We start from the raw sequence: 23,048 nt of genomic DNA, 5'->3' as shown, positions 1-23,048 counted from the left end.
ACTTAAGTAGGGGTGAGGAACCTGCGGCCCTCAGGAGGGAGGAATGGATGCAAGACAAGACATGATGCAATGGGAGATAGCTCCTGCAAGAGAACAATTCACACATCTGGTAAGAGTAATATATCCCTCCCCTAGCAGTCTGCTGTGTGGGGTGGAAGAGGAAGAAGTGACAGAGAGATAAAAAGAAAAGGGGATGGCCCACCCACGTTTAGGCCTGGCCTCACCCACCATTGGCATGTGACCGCCAACAAATTACCCCTAAGGAAATGCGGCCCTTTGGAAAGGTTCCCTACCTCTGCTAACTCAGAGTAAGTTTACAATGCTGTTCATACATGCAGATTTTTTGCAGTATCCACACGATGTTGTCCTCATCAAATTCCATCCCATTATTATTTTCCCATTTAGTTTGGATTTACAGTTTCCATGGAAAATCTGTGGAAAGGGTAAATCCTGACTAAATTGTGGGGAGGGAGGAGAGAATATAGGACAGGATTTTAATGAGGACATGTGGATGTTGTGAAAAACATACACTTATAAGCAGCACTGTGCCCACCATAAACTGCTGTGTGGAAGCACTCTCTGCTTCTGATAGTGGCCAAGCCAGATGTCTCCAGAAATTGAAAGAAGCGGGTAACACAACATCCGTTGCCCAACATCTGGTACCAATAGACCAATGAAACTGACTCTGTGAGTGGCAGATTTTTACTCACATAAAGTTTGAATCTTAGAGGGGGGGAACCCCAGTCATTGCTCTCTTAAGATTCCAGCACTGCCCAGTTTCACGGAAAGGGATATTCACACACTATAACGGCACAGCAACAGCAGCACACAACAAAGAACACAAAAAAACCACTCTGGATGTTGCTCCCCCCCCCAGGTCTTACTGGTCCTCCAGGTAGTAATCTCCATAATCAAGCGGGGGATTGTTCTGAGGTGGAGCCTTCACCTCAGGGGAGTGAGCGTTGACCCTGAGGCCAGCAACAGCAAAAGAATAAGAGAAAAGAGGCCAAATCAGGGAAGAAAAGCTGCCTCACCACAGGACGGCAGGAATGAAAGCTGGCATCTCTGCTCAGAGGAAACAGCCAATGCCACTGGAGGTACCAGCAGCCTGACCATGCAGCAGAAGAGAAAAAACACACTGCTCCCTGGCAATTTAGCACCTGACTGGGTCAAGCCAGTCATAGCTACAGGTGACAGTGCTCTCCAAAGAGCCACATCAGACCGTCCCATTCCTGTGGAAGTGCTAGGCAGCTTCTCAGAAGCCAAACTGCCAACAACACTTAAGCCTCAGGGCAGCAGCAAACATTCCCCAACTGGCTCCTTCCTGGGGAACAAGCCTCAGATTAACCCCACCCGCTGGAAAAATACAAAACACTGGCCTGTGTGCATGTCACACTAAGTCAAGCCATGGCTTAAGCGAACGTGCTGGCTCCCAAAGAGATCATGGAGTCTTTGTTCCTCCCTGGGAGTTTTGCTGCCATTCTCACTGTCCTAAGCTATAGTTTGGCTTAGAATGTCATCCAAACCTGGGCTCATGATTTAACTCTCTGCAGACTAATCACAAGCTGTAACCAAGGTTTGTCCTATGGTTTATCGCTTGTGGTTTGTCCGGTAGAAAGCTAAACTATGCGCCTGGGTTCAGAGGACACACTAAGCCAAGCTATGGCTTGGCTCAGCATTAAAATGACCAGGGGGGAGCATAGATGCTGTGATCTCCTCTCCCAGAGCCCACACTCCTGCGCATTCACATTAAGTGATGGTTTGGCTTAGCATGACATGAGAACCAGGCCATTGTGTCATTCAGGTGATGTATGAAATAGACCACATTCAGGCAGGCTCCAACACAACCCAAGAGGGCCCTGCTTACTGTGGTAAAGTGGACCACCATGTCCAAGCTCCACATTGTATGTCTTGAAGTTGTCTGGTCTCCCCTATCCCCACCTCCCAAACACATGCTCCCAAGCTACTTTGTTGGGGGGGGGGAGGATATCCCACCACCCATACAACCACACACTTCAGAAGGAAGGCAAAATCGGGAGTAAGAAGTCAGTGAAGATAAAAACTTGGCAGGAAATGAGGAAGGGTTTTAGATGTTAACAGGGAAGTATGTTTAGGTCATGCAAGTTAGCAATAAGGCATGTAGATTAAAGTTACAGAACAGGCAAAAAGCTTACTGACTTGTCAGAGTTCTGCACCTGCAAAAGAGAAAGAGAGAGAAGGAGAGACGGAAAGAGAAAAAGACAGTCAGGAAAGTCATGGACAAGTTAGAGCCATTGGCTAATAATAATAAAAATAGGTTTCCTATCCTGTCTAGCGGAAAGGAGAGATCCCCTGCACAGCTAACCTTCCCAATACACCAGAGATGGGGATCCTGTGGCCATCCCATCCTCCCATTAGCTGTGCTAGCTGGGACTGATAGGAGCTGGGAGTCAGATGTGTGAAGAGCCACAGGCTCCTCATCCCTGCACTGTACCATTACCAGGAACCTCATCTTAGGTAAATGTTTTTTAAATGCCTGTAAGTCCCAGCATCAAAAATGTCCAGCCATTCATAATAAAAGAGTGAGCCTCTGTAAATAAAAGGGGGGGATACCCAAAACGAGAGAATCTCAAGTTCCCATTTGTAAACTAGTTAAACACATAAGCACCCCAACATCAAGGGACTGGCGCAACTCTCCTAGAGGGAAAGGCTACAATAAGCAGGGCTTTTAGTTTAGAAAAAAGGCAAGTAAGAAGGAGGATATGATAGAGGTGCATAGAATTATGCATGGTGTGGACAAAGTAGACAGGGATACGTTTTTCTATCTCTGTCATAATACTAAAACTTGGGGCAATCCAGCGAAGCTGAATGTTGGAAGATTCAGGGCAAACAAAAGAAAGCACCCTTTCACACAGCACATAAACTATGGAATTAGCTCCCACAAGATGTAATGATGGCCATCAGCTTGCATGGCTTTCAAGATACATTTATGGAGGACAAGGTTATCAGTGTCTATCTTAAATCTCCTTTGTCAGAGGCATTATGCCTCTGAATGCCTGTTGCTGGGCATTGTGGGTGGGGGGAGTGGTGTTGTGTGCAGGTTCCTACGGGCATCTGGTTGGCCACTATAAGAACAGAAAGCTGGGCTAGATGGGCCTTTGGCCTGATCCAGCAGTGGTCTTATTTCCTGGTGAGAGAGAACTCAGGGAAGCCTTTTCCTGAAACCTCTGCAAAAGACACGTGGCATGTTCATGCTGGGTTTCACCACTCCTGCTTCAGTATATACTGTAGGACAGAAAGTTGTTTCTCTAGGACCTAGCAGTAGTGTAGTAGCAAATTAAGAAGCGCAGGGTCCCTTCATGATAGTCATGCCACACCCCCTCACAGCCACACCTCTATTTCCATTTTCCCTTGTCTCCCTTGTTCTCCCTGGCATCTCATGGGTCCACATTCCACTACAACAGACGTCCCTAGGAGCCAATCAGCATGAAAGGGAAGCTGTGGGTATTAGCTACTGAGAAGAGTCTTCTCAGTGGCTGACTCATCTCCTTTCACTCCGATTGACTCCAAGCAGCATGAAAGGACAAGGACTCTTCTCAGTGGCTAAAACACTCCCTTTTTATGCTGAATGGCTCATACCTAGGGCCCTGCAAACCCCCCACAACCCGGATGACTACACCCCTGGGCCCTTGGATCAGAAATGTAGTAGTCTGAGAGAAAAACGCACTATCATATTTTTTGCCAGCATGTTGACTATATCCCCCACAATGGTCCAACAACTGGTCCCATCTGAGGCATCAGACTGGGAAGGGACACACTGCAGGCCAATGAGAGGCTCAGTGGTATACTGTGGTGGTCAGAGATGTACAGGATCACATCTAGCACAGCTTCCCCCCCCAAAAAAAATATGCCACTTAAACACACCAAACTAAAAAGGAGTTATCCAAAGCAGCATAATTTTCAACAACATCCAAAGCCTAGAGCGAATGCCTGGCAACAATTTGCATGCAGTCAGACACAGTTAAAATCACTTAAGGATGTTTCATGGAAGGCAATTAACAAATGAAGTAAACAAAATAATTTAGGGCCGCCTTCTAGACACAAAAAGCCTATCTTGGCAGAAAAAGAGCAGGGTCGATAGTTTCTGTAGCTCACCAGCAAGAATGAACTAAAGCTAGAACAACCCTGCCTACCCACAATTTACCCCCACTTCCCTAAGGCAAAGGGGATGCTCTGGCCACCAACAAGACATGCAGAGTTGCCCTCCTGCATGACCCAGTGTCTGGTGATCAACAATAGAGCTAGCATTGGTTAACTGGTTGTTAGCCGCCTCCTATACTCTTGTGGGCCCATTCTATTGGAATTTTGCAGAGATAATATTTGAGGAAAGAGTATCTGCAGGCTTACCGTTGCCTGGCTGCGACAATGGACTGGATGAGAACTAACAAACTGAGACTCAATCCTGACAAGACTGAGATGCTGTTGGTGGATGGTTTCTCTGATCGGATGGTGGATATATACCCTGTCCTGGATGGGGTTACACTCCCCCTAAAGGAACAGGCGCGTAGTCTGGGAGTCATCTTAGACTCTTCCCTCACACTTGAGGCTCATGTAGCCTCGGTGGCCCGGAATGCGTTCTACCAACTTCGGTTGGTAGCCCAGCTATGTCCCTATCTGAGTAAGGAGGACCTCTCATCAGTGGTACATGCTATGGTAACCTCGCGTCTGGACTACTGCAATGCGCTTTACGTAGGGCTACCTTTGAAGACGATTCGGAAGCTACAGCTAGTGCAAAATGCGGCGGCCAGACTGCTAACAAGAACTAAGCGGTCTGAGCATATAACACCTGTGCTAGCCCGTTTGCACTGGCTTCCAATATGCTTCCGGGCCAGATTCAAAGTGTTGGTACTTACCTATAAAGCCTTATATGGCGCGGGACCACGATATCTGTCGGAACGCCTCTCCCGATATGAACCGGCCCGTACACTACGGTCTACTACGAAGGCCCTCCCCCGGGTTCCGACTCATAGGGAAGCCCGGAGAGTGGTGACAAGATCTAGGGCCTTCTCAGTGGTGGCCCCCGAACTATGGAATGGTCTCCCTGAGGAGGTGCGCCTGGCGCCGACACTATCATCTTTTCGGCGCCAGGTTAAAACCTTTCTCTTCTCTGAGGCATTTTAATTCCTGTTAATTCTAAATTATTATATTTTGATTTTAGACTGTACAGTTTTGTGTACAGTTTTGTGTTATTTTTATTGTATTTTTAATGTTCACCGCCCAGAGAGCTGTTGCTAGTCGGGCGGTATATAAGCTTAATTAAATAAATAAATAAAATAAAATTATCATCCCAGTTGCCCAAAGACTTTGTCAGATAAATTTCTCCATATCCACACCAACAGGTAGCAGAAAATCAAAGAGAACAGCCTTGGATGGGGTTACCCCCCCCCAGCACCACTACAAAGTTTTTGGGGGGGGCAGTAATGGTGAGAAGATATCAGTTTAGGGTTTGGAGAACAGGAGATGGCCATGCCTCAAGTAAAGGTTAATCTTGCATGTATCTTCATAGCCAATATACATTTTCATCCTAACCCTTTTCTCAATAAACTGGAAACCCAGGGTTATCATAGCCCTGTGTTGCTGATCTCCAAAGAATGCCGACCTGAAAAGAGCGATGGGCTACCTTAGTATGAGAATTTTGTTCTGGGCTGAACAGCACTGGAACTTGACCAAAATGGTGTGGGGTCTAAGATCAGTTACTCAGTGTCTTATCTGGGGTCGACAGCTTTGTGCCTAATTTGTTTTATTTGTTTTTATAATTGTAATTTTGTATGTTATATTGTTGTAATCAGCCCTGGGAACTTATGGTGATGGGCAGGTAAGAAATCTCATACATAAAATGAAAATGAAATGAAATGGACTGCCTTCAAGTCGATTCTGACTTATGGCGACCCTATGAATAGGGTTTTCATGGTAAACAGTATTCAGAGAGGGTTTACCATTGCCTCCCTCTGAGGCTGAGAGGCAGTGACTGGCCCAAGGCCACCCAGTGAGGGGATTCAGATCCTGGTCTCCCAGGTCGTAGTCTAACACCTTAACCGCTACACCACACTGGCTCTCCATACATAAAATATTGGTGCTGTATCAGGGACCTAATACATGATCAGTAGCTTCTGTATATCAGTTTTGAGGCTAGCTGTAGCTTATATTTCTAGGGAGGGGCAAGCATGGATAGTTACATTGGGATCCATAAGCAACATTCATTCCTGCCATAGTGAGTCAGCCACAAAAGGCCCAAAAGCAGGGAGCCGCATATCAATGGGTGTAGATCACTTGCCACAACACACTGCCATTCAGACCAAAGAATCTAGTGATTTCTTTGTGTTGGTGGGCAAAGAGAGCTATAGGCTGGGGTTCCTGGGATGTAGTACCATGTTCCTAACTGCAACCTATGATTTTTGCCCAGGATATTGGGAGGGGGGCTCTCAAAAGAAATAAAACATGATCAAAGACTCTGGGCTGCTGCTAATAATAAACAATTTTGCTTTCAATCAGATTCCGGACTGAATAATTTACAAGATGACTGCTGGATTTAGGCATTGCAATATTAGCTACAGCCACCAGGGGTCACTGCAACATCAGATGTTTTAAGCTCTACTGCAGATTCTGATACACGGGAATGTGCCACCCGCCCGCACCCTCTGGCCACCCGTATAAAAGCCACGCATGCAGAGCCTGACATGCACAGTGTGGGCACTCTACTCCACCATCTACCCCCATTCCCTAAAGCGATTACCCAGGGTGGCTACATACACAGCAACATACCCATTGTGCTGTGTGGTGCAGATGGATGCGGAGGGAGTGTATGGTACAGGTTTCGTCACCAGCCCGGGCTGAGAGTGTGGAGCAGAGGTGACTCCAAAGGGCCGGGCCGTTTTGTTGAGGGCAGAGCTGGGAGCGAAGTTATATTTCGGGGGCTCAGAGGAAAGGAGTGTGTCCTGAGCAGAAGACAAAAAACACAAACACCCAAGCTGACATAGCAGGCAACGTGCAAGTGCATCCTATTACCAGGCAATGTCAGAGGCCATTGTGCCCTAGATGGAAGCCAGGCTGCATTTTGACTGCATGTTGACTGTTTTTCAAGTAACAGGGCAATAACCACAGCCATCAGCTGTCCTGGCTGGTGATAGCCAAGACGTAAGCCAGCAACATGTATGTGCCTGTTGCCTACTCCCAAGGAAGGGACTGACATTCCCCTCACATTCAGCTCCACACATGGACAAATGTGCCCCTAGGATGCACACGCATGTGTGTGTGTGTGCTGTTATGGCAGGGAAGGGACACTTCTGCCTTGACTACTTCCCAGCCTCAGAAGGACAGCAGGCAAGGCAGTTCATAAGGGCACATGCTGCAGCATTAAATAGCAAAACCAAACCATGCATATCCAGTTTCTCCACCCTCCATCCTATGCCCAGCTGGCTTCCCTCCTCCCCCAACTGTACTGAAAACTGAGCAGGGCTACTCCCAGCAGAGAGCGAAACTAGAAGGCAGCCCCTGCCCTGCCCTAATCTCCCCTCCACAGCCTGGCTATCTGGAGGCTTCCCCTTCACTTCCTTTGTGAGGCAAAGCCTCAGATTCCACGATAAACATTTACAGAGAGCAGACAATACAGAGAAAGTGGAATCAGGATAACAAAGAAGTCTCCTTGCTGCTCCAACCCAGTTAAGGCGGGCAGCTGCAGGATCACCCACCACCTTGCCTCTGATGATCAACCGAGACACAACTTCATTACTGTGATGCCCAGTGCCTGGAAGTTCAGGGGCACAATCAAGAGGACAGGTTTAAACAGCAAGAAAATAAACCACCAGAAATGGAGGAGGGCTGAGGAAAGGACCAAGCTCCTTTAGTTCCAGAGAAACAGCACATCTAGACCTAGGCTGTTAGCTTGAAGAAAGAGCTACTGGTAGTTATGGCAGTGAGAGAACAGACCCGCAGAAGAAGCAGCCGAACACGTACCTTCTGAGGTTTCCCTAGGAGGATCTGGACTCTGTAAAAGAAAAGCTGCTGTTAACAACAACAACAACAGGCAGCACTGCCTGGCAGGGACTGTTCTGGTAGAGTATTACAGGCAGAGATTGTAGCAGATGTTTTGCCTTGCAGCAACCGATCTGCACTTGGGAAGAGATCATCCTCAGATAACAGGGCTACAGCAATGCAAAGTAAGCAGCCCAGGCCCTTTCATAAGAGGAAGGCAGCAGAGGATGCTGTTGGGAAGACAGTTCAGCCATGGAGGTTCAAGTGACTGGATTAGTCGTGCCCAGGTTCCTTGGGAGAAAACTGCTCCAGTGCAAGGTTCAAAGCTATCTGGGCTACAAGCTTCACGAGTCAATCTTTGCTCTCCTCCCTGCACCATCCTTCCAAGCTAGGGTACTATCAGCCACTTCAGACCAGTCTCTGGCAGCTTGATAACCCCAAAGGCTTCTTCACATTTCCCTCCCAAAAGCCTAGCCAGCAACAAAGATTCTGTAGCCACTCTGAAACTCAGACTAGAAAACGAAACCAAAATGCATCAGACCCACAAGTCTCCCTGGTCTCTCAGATTAAGGCTGGGACAACCAGGCAAAGGGATCTTTTGGTTTATGTCAGATTGTCCTTCCTGTTTCCCAGGAGGACCTTGTGAGCAGCCCTTCCTTTCTTCACAATGACAAAAAAATATTGATGGCTCTTCCCACAGACCAGGTGTGGGGAATCTTTGGCTCTCCAGATGCTGCTGAACCATGACTCCTATCAGCCCAAGCAGGCATGGCCAATGACCAGGAGTCTGGTCTATGAAATCTTTCCCCCCCCCCAATAAGTATGGTAATCTTTAAGGTGCCATAAAAGCCTCTGTTTTTAAACGCTTGTGGCACAAGTACTACATTCAACATATTTCATTCGCTTTCAATGTATGCCCTGCATGACTATAAAAGTAATAAATGTGAAGTAGCAAACAAAATCCCACCACCAGTCAACAAAAGCAGCAGTGAACATACAACACAATTAAAAACAGCAGAAAAAAATTACAACACTAAAAACCTTCCTGAATAAAAGTGACTTTAGCCCTCATCTGAAGGCAGAAAGAGGTAGCCTGTCAGATGACACATGGGAGAGAATTCCACAGCTACGATGCGCCCAGTGAGAATGCCCTGTCTCTGGCACCCAGTACTTGTATTCCCAGTGGTGATGGGCCACAGAGCATAGGCTCCAGTGTAGATAACAGAGCTTTGGCAGGTTCATATGGGCAAAAGCAGTCCCCTTATGGCAGAGATGGGGAGGGACCCTGTGGTCCTCCAGATGTGGTTAGACTCCAGCTCCCACCAGCCCCAGTCACCATGCCCAGTGGTTAGGGATGAGGAGAACTGAAGACCAGCATCTTCTGCAAGGCCGCAAGTTCTCCAGCCCTGCCTTAAGGTAACTTGGTGCCAGACTGCTAGGGGCTTTAAAGGACAACACCAGCACTTGCAGTTGGGCCCAGAACCAGACAGACAATGAGCTCAGCTGGCGGGGAAATTGATGCGGTGTGCTCAGACTGCTGCACACCAACTGGCATCCGAGCAGCTGCATTTTGTGCTAGCTGCAGTTTCCAAGCCACCTGTAAAGGCAGTCCACTGGAGAACATTACAGTAGAACAGAATGTTTTTTATTTGTAGCGCTTTGAGCAACCCAGCTTCATTGTAGTTGTGATGTTTCCACACTGTCTGCCACATTCCTGGGGGAGGTGAAGAGGTGGGGAAAGGCCAGCCGAAACAATCTTGCTTGCTATGTGTTCAGTATTTTGATTCCACATCTGTTTTCTCCCAGGAATTCCTTGAACACTGTTTGGCCTCAAATCCCCATAAGACTGTAGATTTACAGAGTCCTTTTCTACAGGAGAACGTGCACCACTTACCTGGGCCACTTTGGTGACACAATAAGGCCAACTTTGGTTTTCCAGGCTCCACAGTAAGGACTGAACTAGGGGAGGGCAATGTTTTGGCCCCAAGGGCCACTTACAACAGCGGGTAGGTGGGTGATCACATGCCAGTGAGCAGTGCTAGGGCCAGCATACCCTTGGCCCCTCTCATTATTAATACACATACATTCACACACACACTCGTCCTTAAGGCTTCCTCCCCCCTCCCCCAGCCACACTGGGATCCTTGAGGAGTAGAGGCTTTCTTCCACTTTGCAGCAGTTCAGATGCAGCCAAGATCAACTGGATGTAAAATATACCATGAAGTAGTGTCAGCTCTCTTTCAGCTAAGTGCTACACACTAAAAGAGCTAGTTATACTGCTATGCTCATGTGCTAAATCATCCCAAGGACTGGGTCTGAGCCACAAGGAGTGTGTTGGCTCAAACCACTGGTTCTGTAATGCACATTACGCTCCTAGAATCAGAACTCATAGCATCAGTACCAAGAGCCTCTTACCTGCTCAAACTGAGTGAGAGCTTTTCCCCGCAAGCACGGATCTTGTTCTGTGCTTCAATGTGAGTCATGGTGCTGGTGTTCTCTCCGTCGATGCTTAGCACCCAGTCACCTACTCCCACACCTGCCTGGGCTGCCTTGCCCCCAGGAGTGAGCTGCAAGGAGAGAAAGAAGAGTCCGTTATATAGAATCGTAAACAATGTGAAGAGGCAAAAACAGGCAGCCAGGAATGCTCTTCTCAGCATGATTCCATGCCGAGCGGAGCATGATCTAGAGTAGTGGGATCAGATCCAGTCCTGCCTCCCTCTGTTTTCTCTGCAGTTTCTGCTAAATAAAGCGTATAAAAAGCTGTAAGCTCCAGAGGTGGTAGCACTATAGAGAACAATGCTCAAACCAGTGCAGCATAGAGGCTGGAAATGATGTATCATTAGGTCTGGATGTTCAAACCCAGCTCAACCCTGAAGGCTGGGAGCTACCCAAGGCCACCCAGCTATCTCTCAGACTAACCCACCTCATAGATATGATGCAAAACTCATTTTTTATTTACTTGTTTTACATTTATATCCCACCTTTCCTCAAAGGATCTCAAGGTGGTGTACATGGTCCTCCTCTCTCTCCCTTCTATCCACACAACAACTCTGCGAGGTAGGTTAGGGCGATAGATTGTGACTGGCCAAGGTCATACAGCGAGCTTCAAGGCTGAGCGGGGATTTGAACCCTGGTCTCCCTGAACCCAGTCCAGCACTCTAACCACCACACTGTCTCACGTGGTCAGGCACTCATACAGAAGAAGAGGATACAGATTTATGAATGAGACATACTTCACTGCATGAGACTGCTTTCCCCATTCTCCTGCCGCCATTAATGGAGACTACCCTGCACCACCATCACACCTGCTGGGCCCAACCGAGGCTCCTCACACCTAACTCAGAGTCTTTGCCCTTGATTACCATATCGTTTTCTGGTAGCCTGAATGCAAAGACACCCCTGCCATGCACCTCACCTGCTTCTCCACACAATACTCGCATGAATGAGCATTTTGGACTGATGTTGTCCTATAGCATCCCCCTGTCCCCCAAAAGAAAAAAAATGACAAGCAAGCATAGCCATCCTTAAGAAAGCTGGAGTAGCCTGCAATTTGTCATGTAACCCCAAAGACCTTTCCAAACCCCAGATGTCATTCCTAATGGTACACTAGTGTCATCACCAATTGAGTTCCAGTGGCACAATACCTCCATCTTATGTATTACATTACCTGTATCTGCACTAGGGCGTGAATGCATATGTGGGTTGATTTTTCCAGGGGCGTGCTTGTGTGCCATCACCCACACAAGAGTATTTTCAATTTTATGTCTCTGAAACCTTTCTCAGCGTTTCCTGTCCATACTAGCAGGTGGTGCTTGATGGGATCTGTTTGTGCTGTGTGTTGGTTCCCCCTCCCCTCAATTATTACTCCCCCACCCCTTGTGAGTTCTGGAAACCCAAGGTCTGTTGTGGGCATGCACACAGGTATTTGTTTACCTGTGCACATACACCTTTTAAAAAACCCAATTTTTGCTTGTGTAATTGTGCAACAAGAAGTTTCTACCAAAGCCAGCATTTCAAGCCTGTCTTGCAATGGACAAAACTGCCAGTTTTTACTTTTGAAATGCTTTTTGATCTACCAGATTTGTGCAGAAGAGCAAGTTAAAATACAAGTGTGTGTGCGTGAGACAGCATGTCATGCCCAGCCACACCAGCAGCCCATTGAGGAGTGCCTCACAAGAGTAAAGAGTGGCCAGGCAGGCAGGGGCATGGACACATCCAATCTGCTTCCAGAGGAAGAGAGAGAGGGGGGGGGCTGCTTTGTCTCAGGATCTTGCAGATCAAGTAACTGGAAATTGGTCACATCTCTGTAAGCTGTATAATCATTGCCAAGAAGGTGGCTTATTCCCCACCCACCCCATTCCAGTCCTGTGCTGCTCTCCCTCATTGGCAGGCACAAAGCTATTTTTTATTTTTAATACAGCTAGACCAGTTCTGGAAGAAAGAGCTGTTTTTCTAAATAATAAAAAAAAAGCACACACACAAATTACCGCAAATGCTACATCCCTTTCTTCGGGCAGACAGAAGCAAAATAGGAGTAGGGGATGCGGCAATACACAGCACCCAGCAAGATGTCACCACACACACACAAATACCCACCCACACAATATACTTCAGTATGTCCACCTTCAGATATTGGATTTACTTTCCTTATTGGATTATCCCCAGATCAGGATGTGTCATGCCAACGGCAAACAAACCAGAGGCACAAGGAGCTTCAAATCCACATTAAACTCCTGTACGGATGAGCCTCATTGATTGTGCACACATGTCTGGGCAAAAGGAAACCTAGCTGGCAGAAGAAGGTGTGCTCCCATTTTTGTCCCACCTTTAAAAAAATTAATTCCCAGGGTAGTTTTATAAATACAATATACAATCAGATGGACATCAGCAATATAAAAGCCAACTCAAACGCATCATAAAACAAATTCTGCCAAGGATTAAGAATGAACGTACATGCCACATGGTCAAGGGCAAGTGTGACACCAAATGACCAGGCTCCTGTACCTTTAAGACTTGTACAGAAGTGGGAATTTCAGGAGGTGCAGCTTTTCTCATCCAGGCATGACAAGCTGCATCTTGCAGAAATTCCTTCCGCTCTGCTTAGCGATACAGGAGCCCTGTCCTCCGTTGTATCCGGTCACCCTATTTGAATCCACTGCCAAGAAGTTGAGCAACAACAGCACATTGATTGTGCAATAAAAGCAAATTCTCTGGAAGAGCCCAGGGCCTACGGGAGAGTTTAGACTTGCTGATGAATGCAGCAGACCAGACAGAACAGCCTAAACATAACTTTGTAGTTACCTGGCTGCTGACCCCAGTGCCCTCCTTTGAATTGGAACGTGGCCATTCCCACCACATTGCTGCAGTGGCCAGAGAAGCTGCACCTGCTGGTTTTCTTGCTGTTTAGCTTTTAAAAGCAAGTGGTGAAAAATCCTACCTTGCAGTACACATCCCCCCCCCCGGTGCTTTGGCTTTGCAAGTCTCCTGTTGCTTGTATTTGCATCCCTCTCATGCTTAGCATGTGTGGTGAACACACAGACTCCTTGGACAGGTGAGATTAGACATCTGATTAAGTTCTGTCCAGGTTTTCACAATGAATAAACTAACTTCTCCAAAGGGCAATGAACGATCCCTACTATCTCCTTATTGTATCTCCCATAACATACAAACCAAACATGATGAGTGGTCTCAAGGACTCCAACATGTTTAAGCACAGGGGGTTGAAACCTACCTAATATTGGCAGGAGGAGGGGAGGGCTGAAACCCACCCTGAGATGACAAAAAATATACATACTGCTGGTGTAGTCAAGACTAATGGATAAAGATGAGAGAGTTGTAGTCTGTTTCCTAGAACTTAGAAACAGATTGCTCATCTTACTTGCTGTAAGGAGTACATTTTTATTTATCTGAGTTATACCCAGCCCTTCTAGAGGTTCCCAGGGCTGATATGCAGAGCAGAGCATTTATGTGTGGAGAGAGAATAATAGAATAGTGAAGTTGGAAGGGGCCTATAAGATAATCAAGTTCAACCCCCTGCTTAATGTAGGAATCCAAGTTAAAGCATACCCAGCAGAGAGGGATGTGCGTGCGCGCGCACACACAGATTTGCAATCAGGAACATAAGAAGCTGCCTTGCACCAAGTGAAATCTATTGGTCCATCTAGTTCAGTATCGTCTACCCTGACTGGCGCAGTTTCAGATTGTAGACAATTCCCAGAACCTGGACCTTCTGCACACAAGGCAGATGTTCTACAACCGAGCTATGGCTGAGCTGCAGCCCTTTACACAGTTGAAAGTGAAAAGGGCGAGCCCTGAACAGTGAGTTTCTAGAACTCCTTTTGCATATTACCCACTTGAAGGGGCTATCATACAACTACCAGGGAGCAGTTGCCTGGCTCATGAGCTCCCTTTTCAGGCATCAATTGTGTGAAGGGGACATCAATACGATCAGTGGGGACTGAGGTCATACTCTGGGTCTTGCCTCTAAAACTGGGCATGCTGCCTGTCCCCAGCTACAGGTCAGTGTGGTCATCTGCAGGGAAGTAGCGTATGCAGGCGTGAGAAGGCTGCTTAATGCATGGGCACTTGTAGACATGCTGCCTGGCCCTGTCTACAGATGCCCATGCACCAACGTGCACGAAGTATTAGGGCATGAAGGGAGCCAATTTCTTCTATAATACCCCTTGGCTGTGTAGTACAAGTTGAGATGCCTTTTTAGTCTAGTGTTGGACCACCTTGAACACCTCCCGCCATTTCTCCAGGAATGGCTTCTCTGTTGCACAAGCCCACTTCCATCTCTGCCCTATTTGGCTATGTTTAACATTAGTTAGGATCATCTTAGAAACTCTCAAGACTGCAGACAGTAATAATCTCCATAAAGCAACAGCATGCACCCACAAAGCCACACAACTTTAAAACTATTTGGGAGTAACTCAGAAAAAAAGGAAACTTGTAAACAACGCTTTGAAGAGCAATTTTGCTTGCAGCAATGGCAGGCAGTCATAAACACTGAAACCTTGACAGAGAGAATAAAGGCCCTCCCTATCCCCAGGCTGGGAACCCTCTATGAAAAACTAGAAGTACCAGAGAGGGCCATATTAATTAATTCAGAAGTAGAGACTTACCAGTGGACGTCCCGTTCTGCCCCCCCCCCGACTGTGCCTTTAAACAAGCAAGCAGAAACATGGCAGATCAACCTGTCATCTGCAGCAGGAAGTTCATCTCCTGAATTTCTGTTTGTTGTGCTGTTAAAAAAAGCACAGGAAAACCCTGCCAGGAAAAAAAAATGGCAACCCTAATTCAAAGCAAACTTATAAAGTCTACAGTACCAACAGGCAATCACAGGGAAATATCCACTCACACCACCACTGTATGTAGTCCATATGTAACGAACAAGCCAACTTGGAAAGGGAACACCTATTCTCCCTCTACTTCAATCATCAAAGAGCAAAGCATGTCTGGTACACATGCTCAGTTTAGAGGTAAATGCTGCCAAGGGTTCAGAACTTAGGAAGCCGCCTTATACAGAGTTAGACCATGGTCCATCTAGCTCAGTATTACTTACATCAGGGTAGTCAACGCTGTGCCCTCCAGATGTTGTTGGGACCCTGGCTTACACTGCCTGTCAGTGGCTCTCCAGTATTTTAGGCAGAGGTCTCTCCCTGTCCTACCTAGAGAAGCTGGGGATTGAACCTGGGATATAATGGCCTAGAAGTGGGTCATGGGATCAGGATAGTTGAATTTAGGATCTTGGGAGCGAAGAATAAGTTTAGGATTATCCAAGTTAGTTTTAAAATAGGGACAGCAATAGGCAGACATAACAACCCCAAGAGAAGGAAGATGCAAGGAAGAACTGACCAACCAGAAGTGCCCAAAGAAGAAACACATGATACTTATGATCCAGCAGCTTAACCATAATCCCTTAACCCCGTGCAGTAAGTCTGCACTGGGCCATCATTTTTGTGAATTTGATGAAGCAAGCTCCAACTTACTAACGATCATGCTGCTATAAGTTAGTATTTCAGATGCCACAGGGCAATTTGTCTTCTTAATGATACAGCCTGCACAATGTAATAGAAAAAGTTGCTATTCTTTATTTAGAAAGGAGAAGGAGAGGGAAAACGAAAAATATGAAAGTACCTATAATGAAAGCAGCTAGGATTGAGAGAGAGTCACTCCATATTTGAGTAACCTCCACACTGCATTAATGCAAACGTTGTTTGGATAGTCAAACATGATGACTGGTACTGTCAGGAACCTTCAGAAAAAGATATCCATCAATAGTCAAATATTTGGAGCCTTAAACACAAGAGTCTGCAGTCTTTGGGGCCTATTTTCTATAGCAGAGAAGAGTGAGACTGGCAGGGAAATCCAATTATTCATAAACTTATCAGCAGGGCACTCTCAGCAGAAATAGTCATCATACGGAGATTTCCAGAATTCAACCCAAGGGGCACACAAGACAGCAGCTTTATACAATGTTAGGAGATTTTCTGCAGATGAATCTTCTGGTGTGATGTGCAAAAAACTAAGAAGCAAGGTTTATGGCTTCTAGGTTTTCTTATTGCAAATTAGTCATGGTTAATAGCCAATCTACATGTTATGCTCAATGCATAACACTTCTGGGTTTTTTAAAAATACAAATACCCCCACCCACCCCCAAAAATGAATAGCGGTTCAGCTATCCTCCTCTTAAGGGCCCTTTAAGGTATTAAGGGTATATAATATTAACAATAAGGTATTATTGTTACATTTTTATTATTATATTACAAAGTAAAGTAAAATGGATCTTGCATGAAGTCAAAAGGAAGATGGCGGCTGCATGAACGTAGTTGGGAACAGGTTCCTGCGATGTTGCAAGGAGACAGCGGAGAGGGAGCAACAGGCAAGCTGCTGGTGCTTTATTTTGAACACCCTCGTCACTTGGGACCTGTGCAGGGCAGAGGTACCGGCAGAGGTACTGTTGTGCCACCTTTATTTTTGAAAAGCTCCGGAGCTGTCAAACACACCCGCTTGTCTCCGCCGCCACCGCACCTTCCTTGCCGCTGCCCTCCCTGCTGGGCTTTTTGCTGTCCTGTTTGGTGGAGGGGTTTGGCCAAATGGCGGGACAGAAGTAAACAACAACAACATATATTGCTCATTCACGATTATCTGTGCTAGGGATGGAAAGATCTGTCAATTTCAGTTCTCTCAGTTTCTCATTTTTCCAGTCTTAAATTCAGTTCTCCACCTTTCTGCAGCAATTTGTGATTTTAAAAAAATCCTCATGAAAATTCTCCAGCACTTCAGTGCAAATTTCTTCTAACATACGTATTTTTGTAGGCAGTTTTGATTCATGTACATGTTTTTGCAAGCAATTTCTCTTCATATGATGCATTTTTGTATGTTATTTTCAGTAATATATTTATTTTTATGCACACTTTCCCTTAACATACGCATTTTTGTAAACATTGGTTGGCTGGATAACCTGCATCGCAAAATTCAAATAAGTGCAAACTTGGAAGGCTGGCTATGTTTCAGTCCTCATATTGTTTCAGAAACTGCAAATGCGATAGATTTGGCTTTACACGCAAACTGAATCGAATTTCTCCCCCATCCCTAATCTGTGCTCATGATGCTATCGGAGCAGTTTCATGTGATCCCACTTTCAGTACTATCTTTATGTGCAAAGGTTTGGGGAGGTCAGACTGCTTCATTTCCAATCAGTGCCTATCTTGTAATTTCCTGTTGAAATCCCGTAACTTTTTATGCCACAAATGCTCAGGGGCGGGCAGGTCTTGTGCCACTTTTGTGGTGCCCAAGTCTATCCTGGCAGCAATAATATGGTAGTACGGGGGAAGCATCGCAGAACAGCTAATAAAGCTATATATATATATATATATATATATTTAAATTCACCACTAATGCACTATTTTTGTGTCAATAACATGTTGCAAAATATACCTGCAATAAGACACCAGGCTGGAAGGGCCCTAGGTTCCATTTTAGGTTGACTGGTTATTGCATGATCACCTCAGAGTGATTATTTGTGAGTTTGAGCACACATTCACTGGTCCTTTGGATAAGTCCCAGATGAAAGGCAATTGCATATTGCCTTCCTGCCTGCCACTCATGGTGACAGTATCTCCCCATGACGAACTCTGATTTCTCAGGCTCCCTTTTTCAAGTGGTAGTCAGAGCACAGTCCAAAAAGGAAGATTCCAGGTACCACAACGGGAGAGGGATCCACACCCTCCAACCTTCATAAGCAGCTTTTACAACATGAGTTTCCTACACATCCTGGATCATCTGATCCCCATTTTATCAAGTTTGTGCTGGAGTTAACTGCAGAATAATTGCCCATACACATCCACCATCCAGTCATCTTGCTGCTTTTTGTTAAAAAAAACCAAAAAACACGTGGCACCAAAGTGGCACAGGAGCAGCCTGCTCCCAGTATTACAGATATAGTTTCTAGCCTCCCATTCCTTTTCCCTAGTCATATGCCAACGGAGACACACAGCAAGAAGATGGAGAGCTGCTATGTGCCACCATGTGCCCTGTCCCTTTATTTGGCACCAGCAGCTACCAAGCCACAAAAGGCAGGGAAAACCTCTCAAGCTTCTGATGAAAGATCCGAGTATAGAGCTTTGCAGAAGAGAAGCAGGCAGCTTTGAGGAATCTACCAAGCCTGTGTTCTTTCTACCTCATTCACCCCAATCCCCTCTCTAGAAGGGAGGGAGAGAGAGAGTGGGTGACTGGCTCCAGCATCCTCAAGAGTTTCTCCAGACTTTATTAGAGAGCAGAGCTCTAAAGCAGGGAGCCTGGAGTGAATCAACGCCTTTCCCATAACGTAATCCATGTGTCACACTCATGCCTGTCGGAGCTACAAAGCCACAGAAATTCCTAAAGCCTTTATGTCTGCTTGGAGAGGGGAGGGGGGGCAACAGACAGCCCACCTCTCCACAGGCTTACCTCTCCCAGCCATCTCATCCATCTCCCTCTGTCAGTAGACAGAGACATTAGCTCATCAGCAGCAATGCAATACCCACCCTGGGAGCATTGGGACATTAATTAACCCAAAATCTTCCTGGTCCATGGGCCCCAAGCAGCAGAGGTAGAGGAAAAAGTGGAGTGTTATTGCACCATTTGGCCAGCACCAAGCTGTGTCCAAAGCTGGCCAGGGCTGGAAACTCAGACCACAATCATGGGTGCACACAGGAGGGGTCAGTGGAAGGCTACACTAGTGGCAATCCACATTGGCAAACAGAAGATTAACAAGCGGCTTCTTTAGGGCAATTTTGTTGTTTTTAACCAGAAAAACTACTTGTGCCAACCTACAGCAAGTAGGCTTCATTTGGGAGCAACTGATTTTCTAGAACCAAGCCTGGTGTCAGCACAGTCAGGCACCTGCTCAAGCCTATGGACTGGCAGGGGGCAAACCACCAGAGATGCCAAGTCAGTCCCAGCTGCCATTCAAAAGACATTCGTGCCATTCTCTCCCCCACTGCCACGGGAAACCCTCCCATTGGGAAACAGAAGATTATCACAGTGGCCCCTGCAGCCGTGTAAGCGCCGTGGGGGGAATTTTTGAGTGGGAGAGGGATCCAGAGGAAGCAGATCAGGACTCGCCTGTTCTTTCTGGCCCCACCACCACTCCAAAGGTGGTCACTGCTAGGCAGGTTCAAGCAGGGCTGGGCAGCCTTTCTGCCCTGAGGACTGCATGTCATGTTGAGGTGTGGGGGTGGGTGGAGGGTTGGTGAAGCGATGGACAGGACTGGGTTTTGGCTCCTCCCTTTTCATACACCCCCCACCTTCCACTGCCTCTGATCCCCCCCCCCAACTATTGCAGCCATAGGAACATAGAGTCCCCTGGAAAAAGGGATTGATTGACTGTGGGAATCATAATAATCATAAATCATAATCATCATGCAGACTTATACTGAGTCAGAGCCACTGGTCCATGTAGCTCAGAAATGCCTACATTGGCTGGCAGTGGCTCTCCAGGGTTTCAGGCAGGGATCTCTCCCAGCCCTGCATGGAGATGCTGGGGACTGAACTGGAGATCTTCCACAGAGCAGATGCTTCCTCACTGAGCCATGGGCCTATCACCACATCAGGCTGTCTGATGGTCCCAGCTAGTGATTATAAGGACTGCAACTTTGAGAACTGGTTCTGGAGCTTTCTTCCACCGTCTGCTACCCCAACCTTCTCTCTCCATACCTTTTCCCTTCTGTGCCAGTGTTTTTCAGGTTGTAAGCCTGACGGCAGGCTTTGTAAGCCGCTCTGCTGATCCTTTTTGGTTGAAGAACAGGGTAAAATGCTTTTAACTGAACAACTTAACAATGTGGGAGGAGACAGAGATTATGACCAACTGTGTAGGTAGGAAGAGAATGCACCAAGGGATCTCCCGCCAGCCTAACCCCCCAAAATGCTGGAACTGGCTTGGTCCAGAGCCAAAGAAGAAATTGCTTCGATCAAAAGTGCTGAATGTTCTCCGCTCTGCTCTCTTGCTTAGGGGCCACTCTCTCTGGGGTTAACAGGCAGGATTAGTTACTCCTGAGGAGACTGCTACCACTCCTCTGGATATGCCCTAAAATAACCATCTTCCTCCTGACTTGAATATGGAGACAAATAAGCAACTGAGTGTTTCGGATAAGTAAGTCATTGCACTATAAGGACCAGACACTTATCCACACCGCTAAAATGTCTCAAGCATGATTCCAACCACCCTCTCATTTTTCTTGCCATCTCAGCTAACACAACCTCTTAGATGTCTGGAAAGGCAGAAAAATGCTACATCTGAGGGTAAGAGTCCAGCAGCGATACAACTTGCAACCATTCCTGCTCATTTGGGATGAATGTCTCCTGGCACTTGGAGAAAGCCCAAGTATTCCTCCAAGTCCAGCTCAACATGAACATAAAAGGAGTGAGCGCCTGCTGTCAGATCTCCAGGAAGCTCAGGATGCTGGCAAATCCTTCTGCAAAGTCCAGCAGCAAGCTCTTGCCTTCTTGACACAAATTCAGGATGGAAAATCCAGGCTTTGTATCAAACTTAACACCATGACAACACACCACAAGAGGCCCGTATGAAAATACCAAGGACAGGATACTCTAGCAGAGCTGGAAAAGAACAAACAACCATTCTAATTGGAAGGAACTAGAGAGGAATTATGCCAAGCTGTCTCCCTTCATGCAGCAGGAGTAGCAACCCTTCAGGGCTAACCATTTCCTCCAGCTATACAGATTCACTGTTAGCATCCAAACTTACTGAGAAAACCACATGCTACTATATATGCACCCATAATACTGTAGAAGGGATGATGATATAGGAATCTTGCCAGGGCCTAAAGTTTTGTTGCTAGAGCTATTACTCCAGGCAGCAGCTGCTGTTTTTGTGTGGAAACAATCCCAGAAACATCCACACACAGAAAACAAAGAGAAGAATATGCAAAACTTTAGGTGGAATGTATGGGTTCAATGGCTACTAACCGTGACAGATATACTCTACTGACACTGGAGGGGAGAGTGCTACTGCACACAGGTCCTGCTTAGGATCTTCCCACGGACATCTGGTTGGCTGCTGTGAGGACAGGATGCTGGACTAGATGGGCCACTGGCCTGCTCCAACAGGGCTCTTCTAAGGTTCTTATATTTTGTCCTTATGGATAGGGCAGTCAAATCAGATGTTCCTTTGACTGTTCAAATGTGAAAAATAAGTGCAGGAGTTGATGGGCAGCAGTTATAGACTCCCCAGCCAGTTCAGGCCACCCCACCAGTCAATCCTGGCAGGCCGTGCCCACTGGGCACAATGGGGCCAACTTTATACATAGTGCCAGCTTTGGGAAGAGTTGTGGCTCAGAGGTAGAGCATGCAGAAGGTCCCAGGTTCAATCCACAGCATCTCCAGGAAGGGCTGGGAGAGACCCCTGCTCAGACCCCTGGAGAGCCAGCACCAGTCAGTGTAGATCACTGTTCCTCAATCTCGGGTCCCCAGGTGCAAAACTGCAAGCTTAGCCACTGGTCAGGGGATCATGGGAGTTCTAATCCAACATCATCTGGGGACCCAAAGTTGAAGAACACTGGTGTAGACCATCTTGAGCTTGATAGACCAATGGTCTGACTCAGTATAAGGCAGCTTCCTATCCCTTTGCTGGGGTGTTTAAGGAAAGTGTTTCCCAGTCACAAGGTAATGGAAAGTGTAGAAAGTAGATCATTCTATTGTTCAGGGTGAAGAGAGGAGATGTCCGTCCCAGCATGCAAATGGCTCCCCTAAGGAGGAGGACAAGCCACTACCCCAGACCACCCCAACCTTGTGCCTTTCATGTGTTTCGGATTACACCTTCCATCACCACCAACCATTAGCCATACTGACCGGAGCTAGTGGGAGTGCAACAACATCTGAAGTGCACCAAGCTGGGGAAGGCAGAGCTATTCCACCTGGAATAGTAAAGGAATCCCCTCATTTCCACACTTACATTGAAATCGTTTGTGAAAAAATCTGGTTAACCACCATATCACTTCATTTTTAACATAATTCTATATCTTTAATCTGTTTTTTAAAGATAATAATAATAATAACCCATGCCTCATATGTTATGACACAGATGGCACATCTGGAGATTAGAACAATTTTTAACAATTCCCACAGCTGAACGGCAGGGAAAGAGACACAGCTCCTTGGAAGTTATATGGTCAGAAAGAGTGCAACACATCACGCTCGGTAGCACTGCTAATCTAGAAATGCACTCAATTCCCATTTTCTGGCACAGTTAGGTCCACTCCCTCCTCCCCACTTCCTTCCTTCTCATTACACACGAGCAAACCTAAAAACCACCACCCCTTTCGGGTTGTGCATTAAATGAGGCTGGGCAGGAAGTTCAGGGCTCCAGTTCCCTGCCCCAGAGGCCAGCCAGTCTATTCCCAGCCACACAGCTTTGCTGAGGCCCCGGTACAGAAAAAGCGGGAGGGTCAGTGTGGGAACAAGCACTTTCCCACTTCCTGCCTTTGGCAGGGCTTCAATCCTGAAGCCAACTTGCATCAAACAGGCCCTGGTTTTTA

At 46.8% G+C, this 23,048-nt stretch overlaps 1 protein-coding gene across 12 annotated transcripts in view; it reads right to left on the bottom strand.

The window, feature by feature from the left end:
* PDLIM7 (PDZ and LIM domain 7) overlaps nucleotides 1-23,048 on the bottom strand; it is a 60,683-nt gene that overhangs the window by 12,048 nt on the left and 25,587 nt on the right. For 7 of the 12 annotated variants that reach the window (XM_061617617.1, XM_061617616.1, XM_061617615.1 and 4 more), the window contains 5 exons: nucleotides 10,426-10,577; nucleotides 7,993-8,023; nucleotides 6,802-6,974; nucleotides 2,175-2,195; nucleotides 885-968 (listed from right to left, as the gene is read on the bottom strand). In XM_061617617.1, coding sequence (XP_061473601.1) covers nucleotides 885-968; nucleotides 2,175-2,195; nucleotides 6,802-6,974; nucleotides 7,993-8,023; nucleotides 10,426-10,577 — 461 coding nt within the window. The remainder of the gene's footprint in view (nucleotides 1-884; nucleotides 969-2,174; nucleotides 2,196-6,801; nucleotides 6,975-7,992; nucleotides 8,024-10,425; nucleotides 10,578-23,048) is intronic. The other 5 variants (XM_061617618.1, XM_061617625.1, XM_061617623.1 and 2 more) reach the window with 4 other exon arrangements.

Source organism: Rhineura floridana, chromosome 3 (assembly GCF_030035675.1).
Source record: "Rhineura floridana isolate rRhiFlo1 chromosome 3, rRhiFlo1.hap2, whole genome shotgun sequence".
NCBI classification, from domain to species: domain Eukaryota; kingdom Metazoa; phylum Chordata; class Lepidosauria; order Squamata; family Rhineuridae; genus Rhineura; species Rhineura floridana.
Note: the sequence above shows the minus strand (reverse complement) of the source record. Positions and strands in the feature narration are given on the sequence as shown.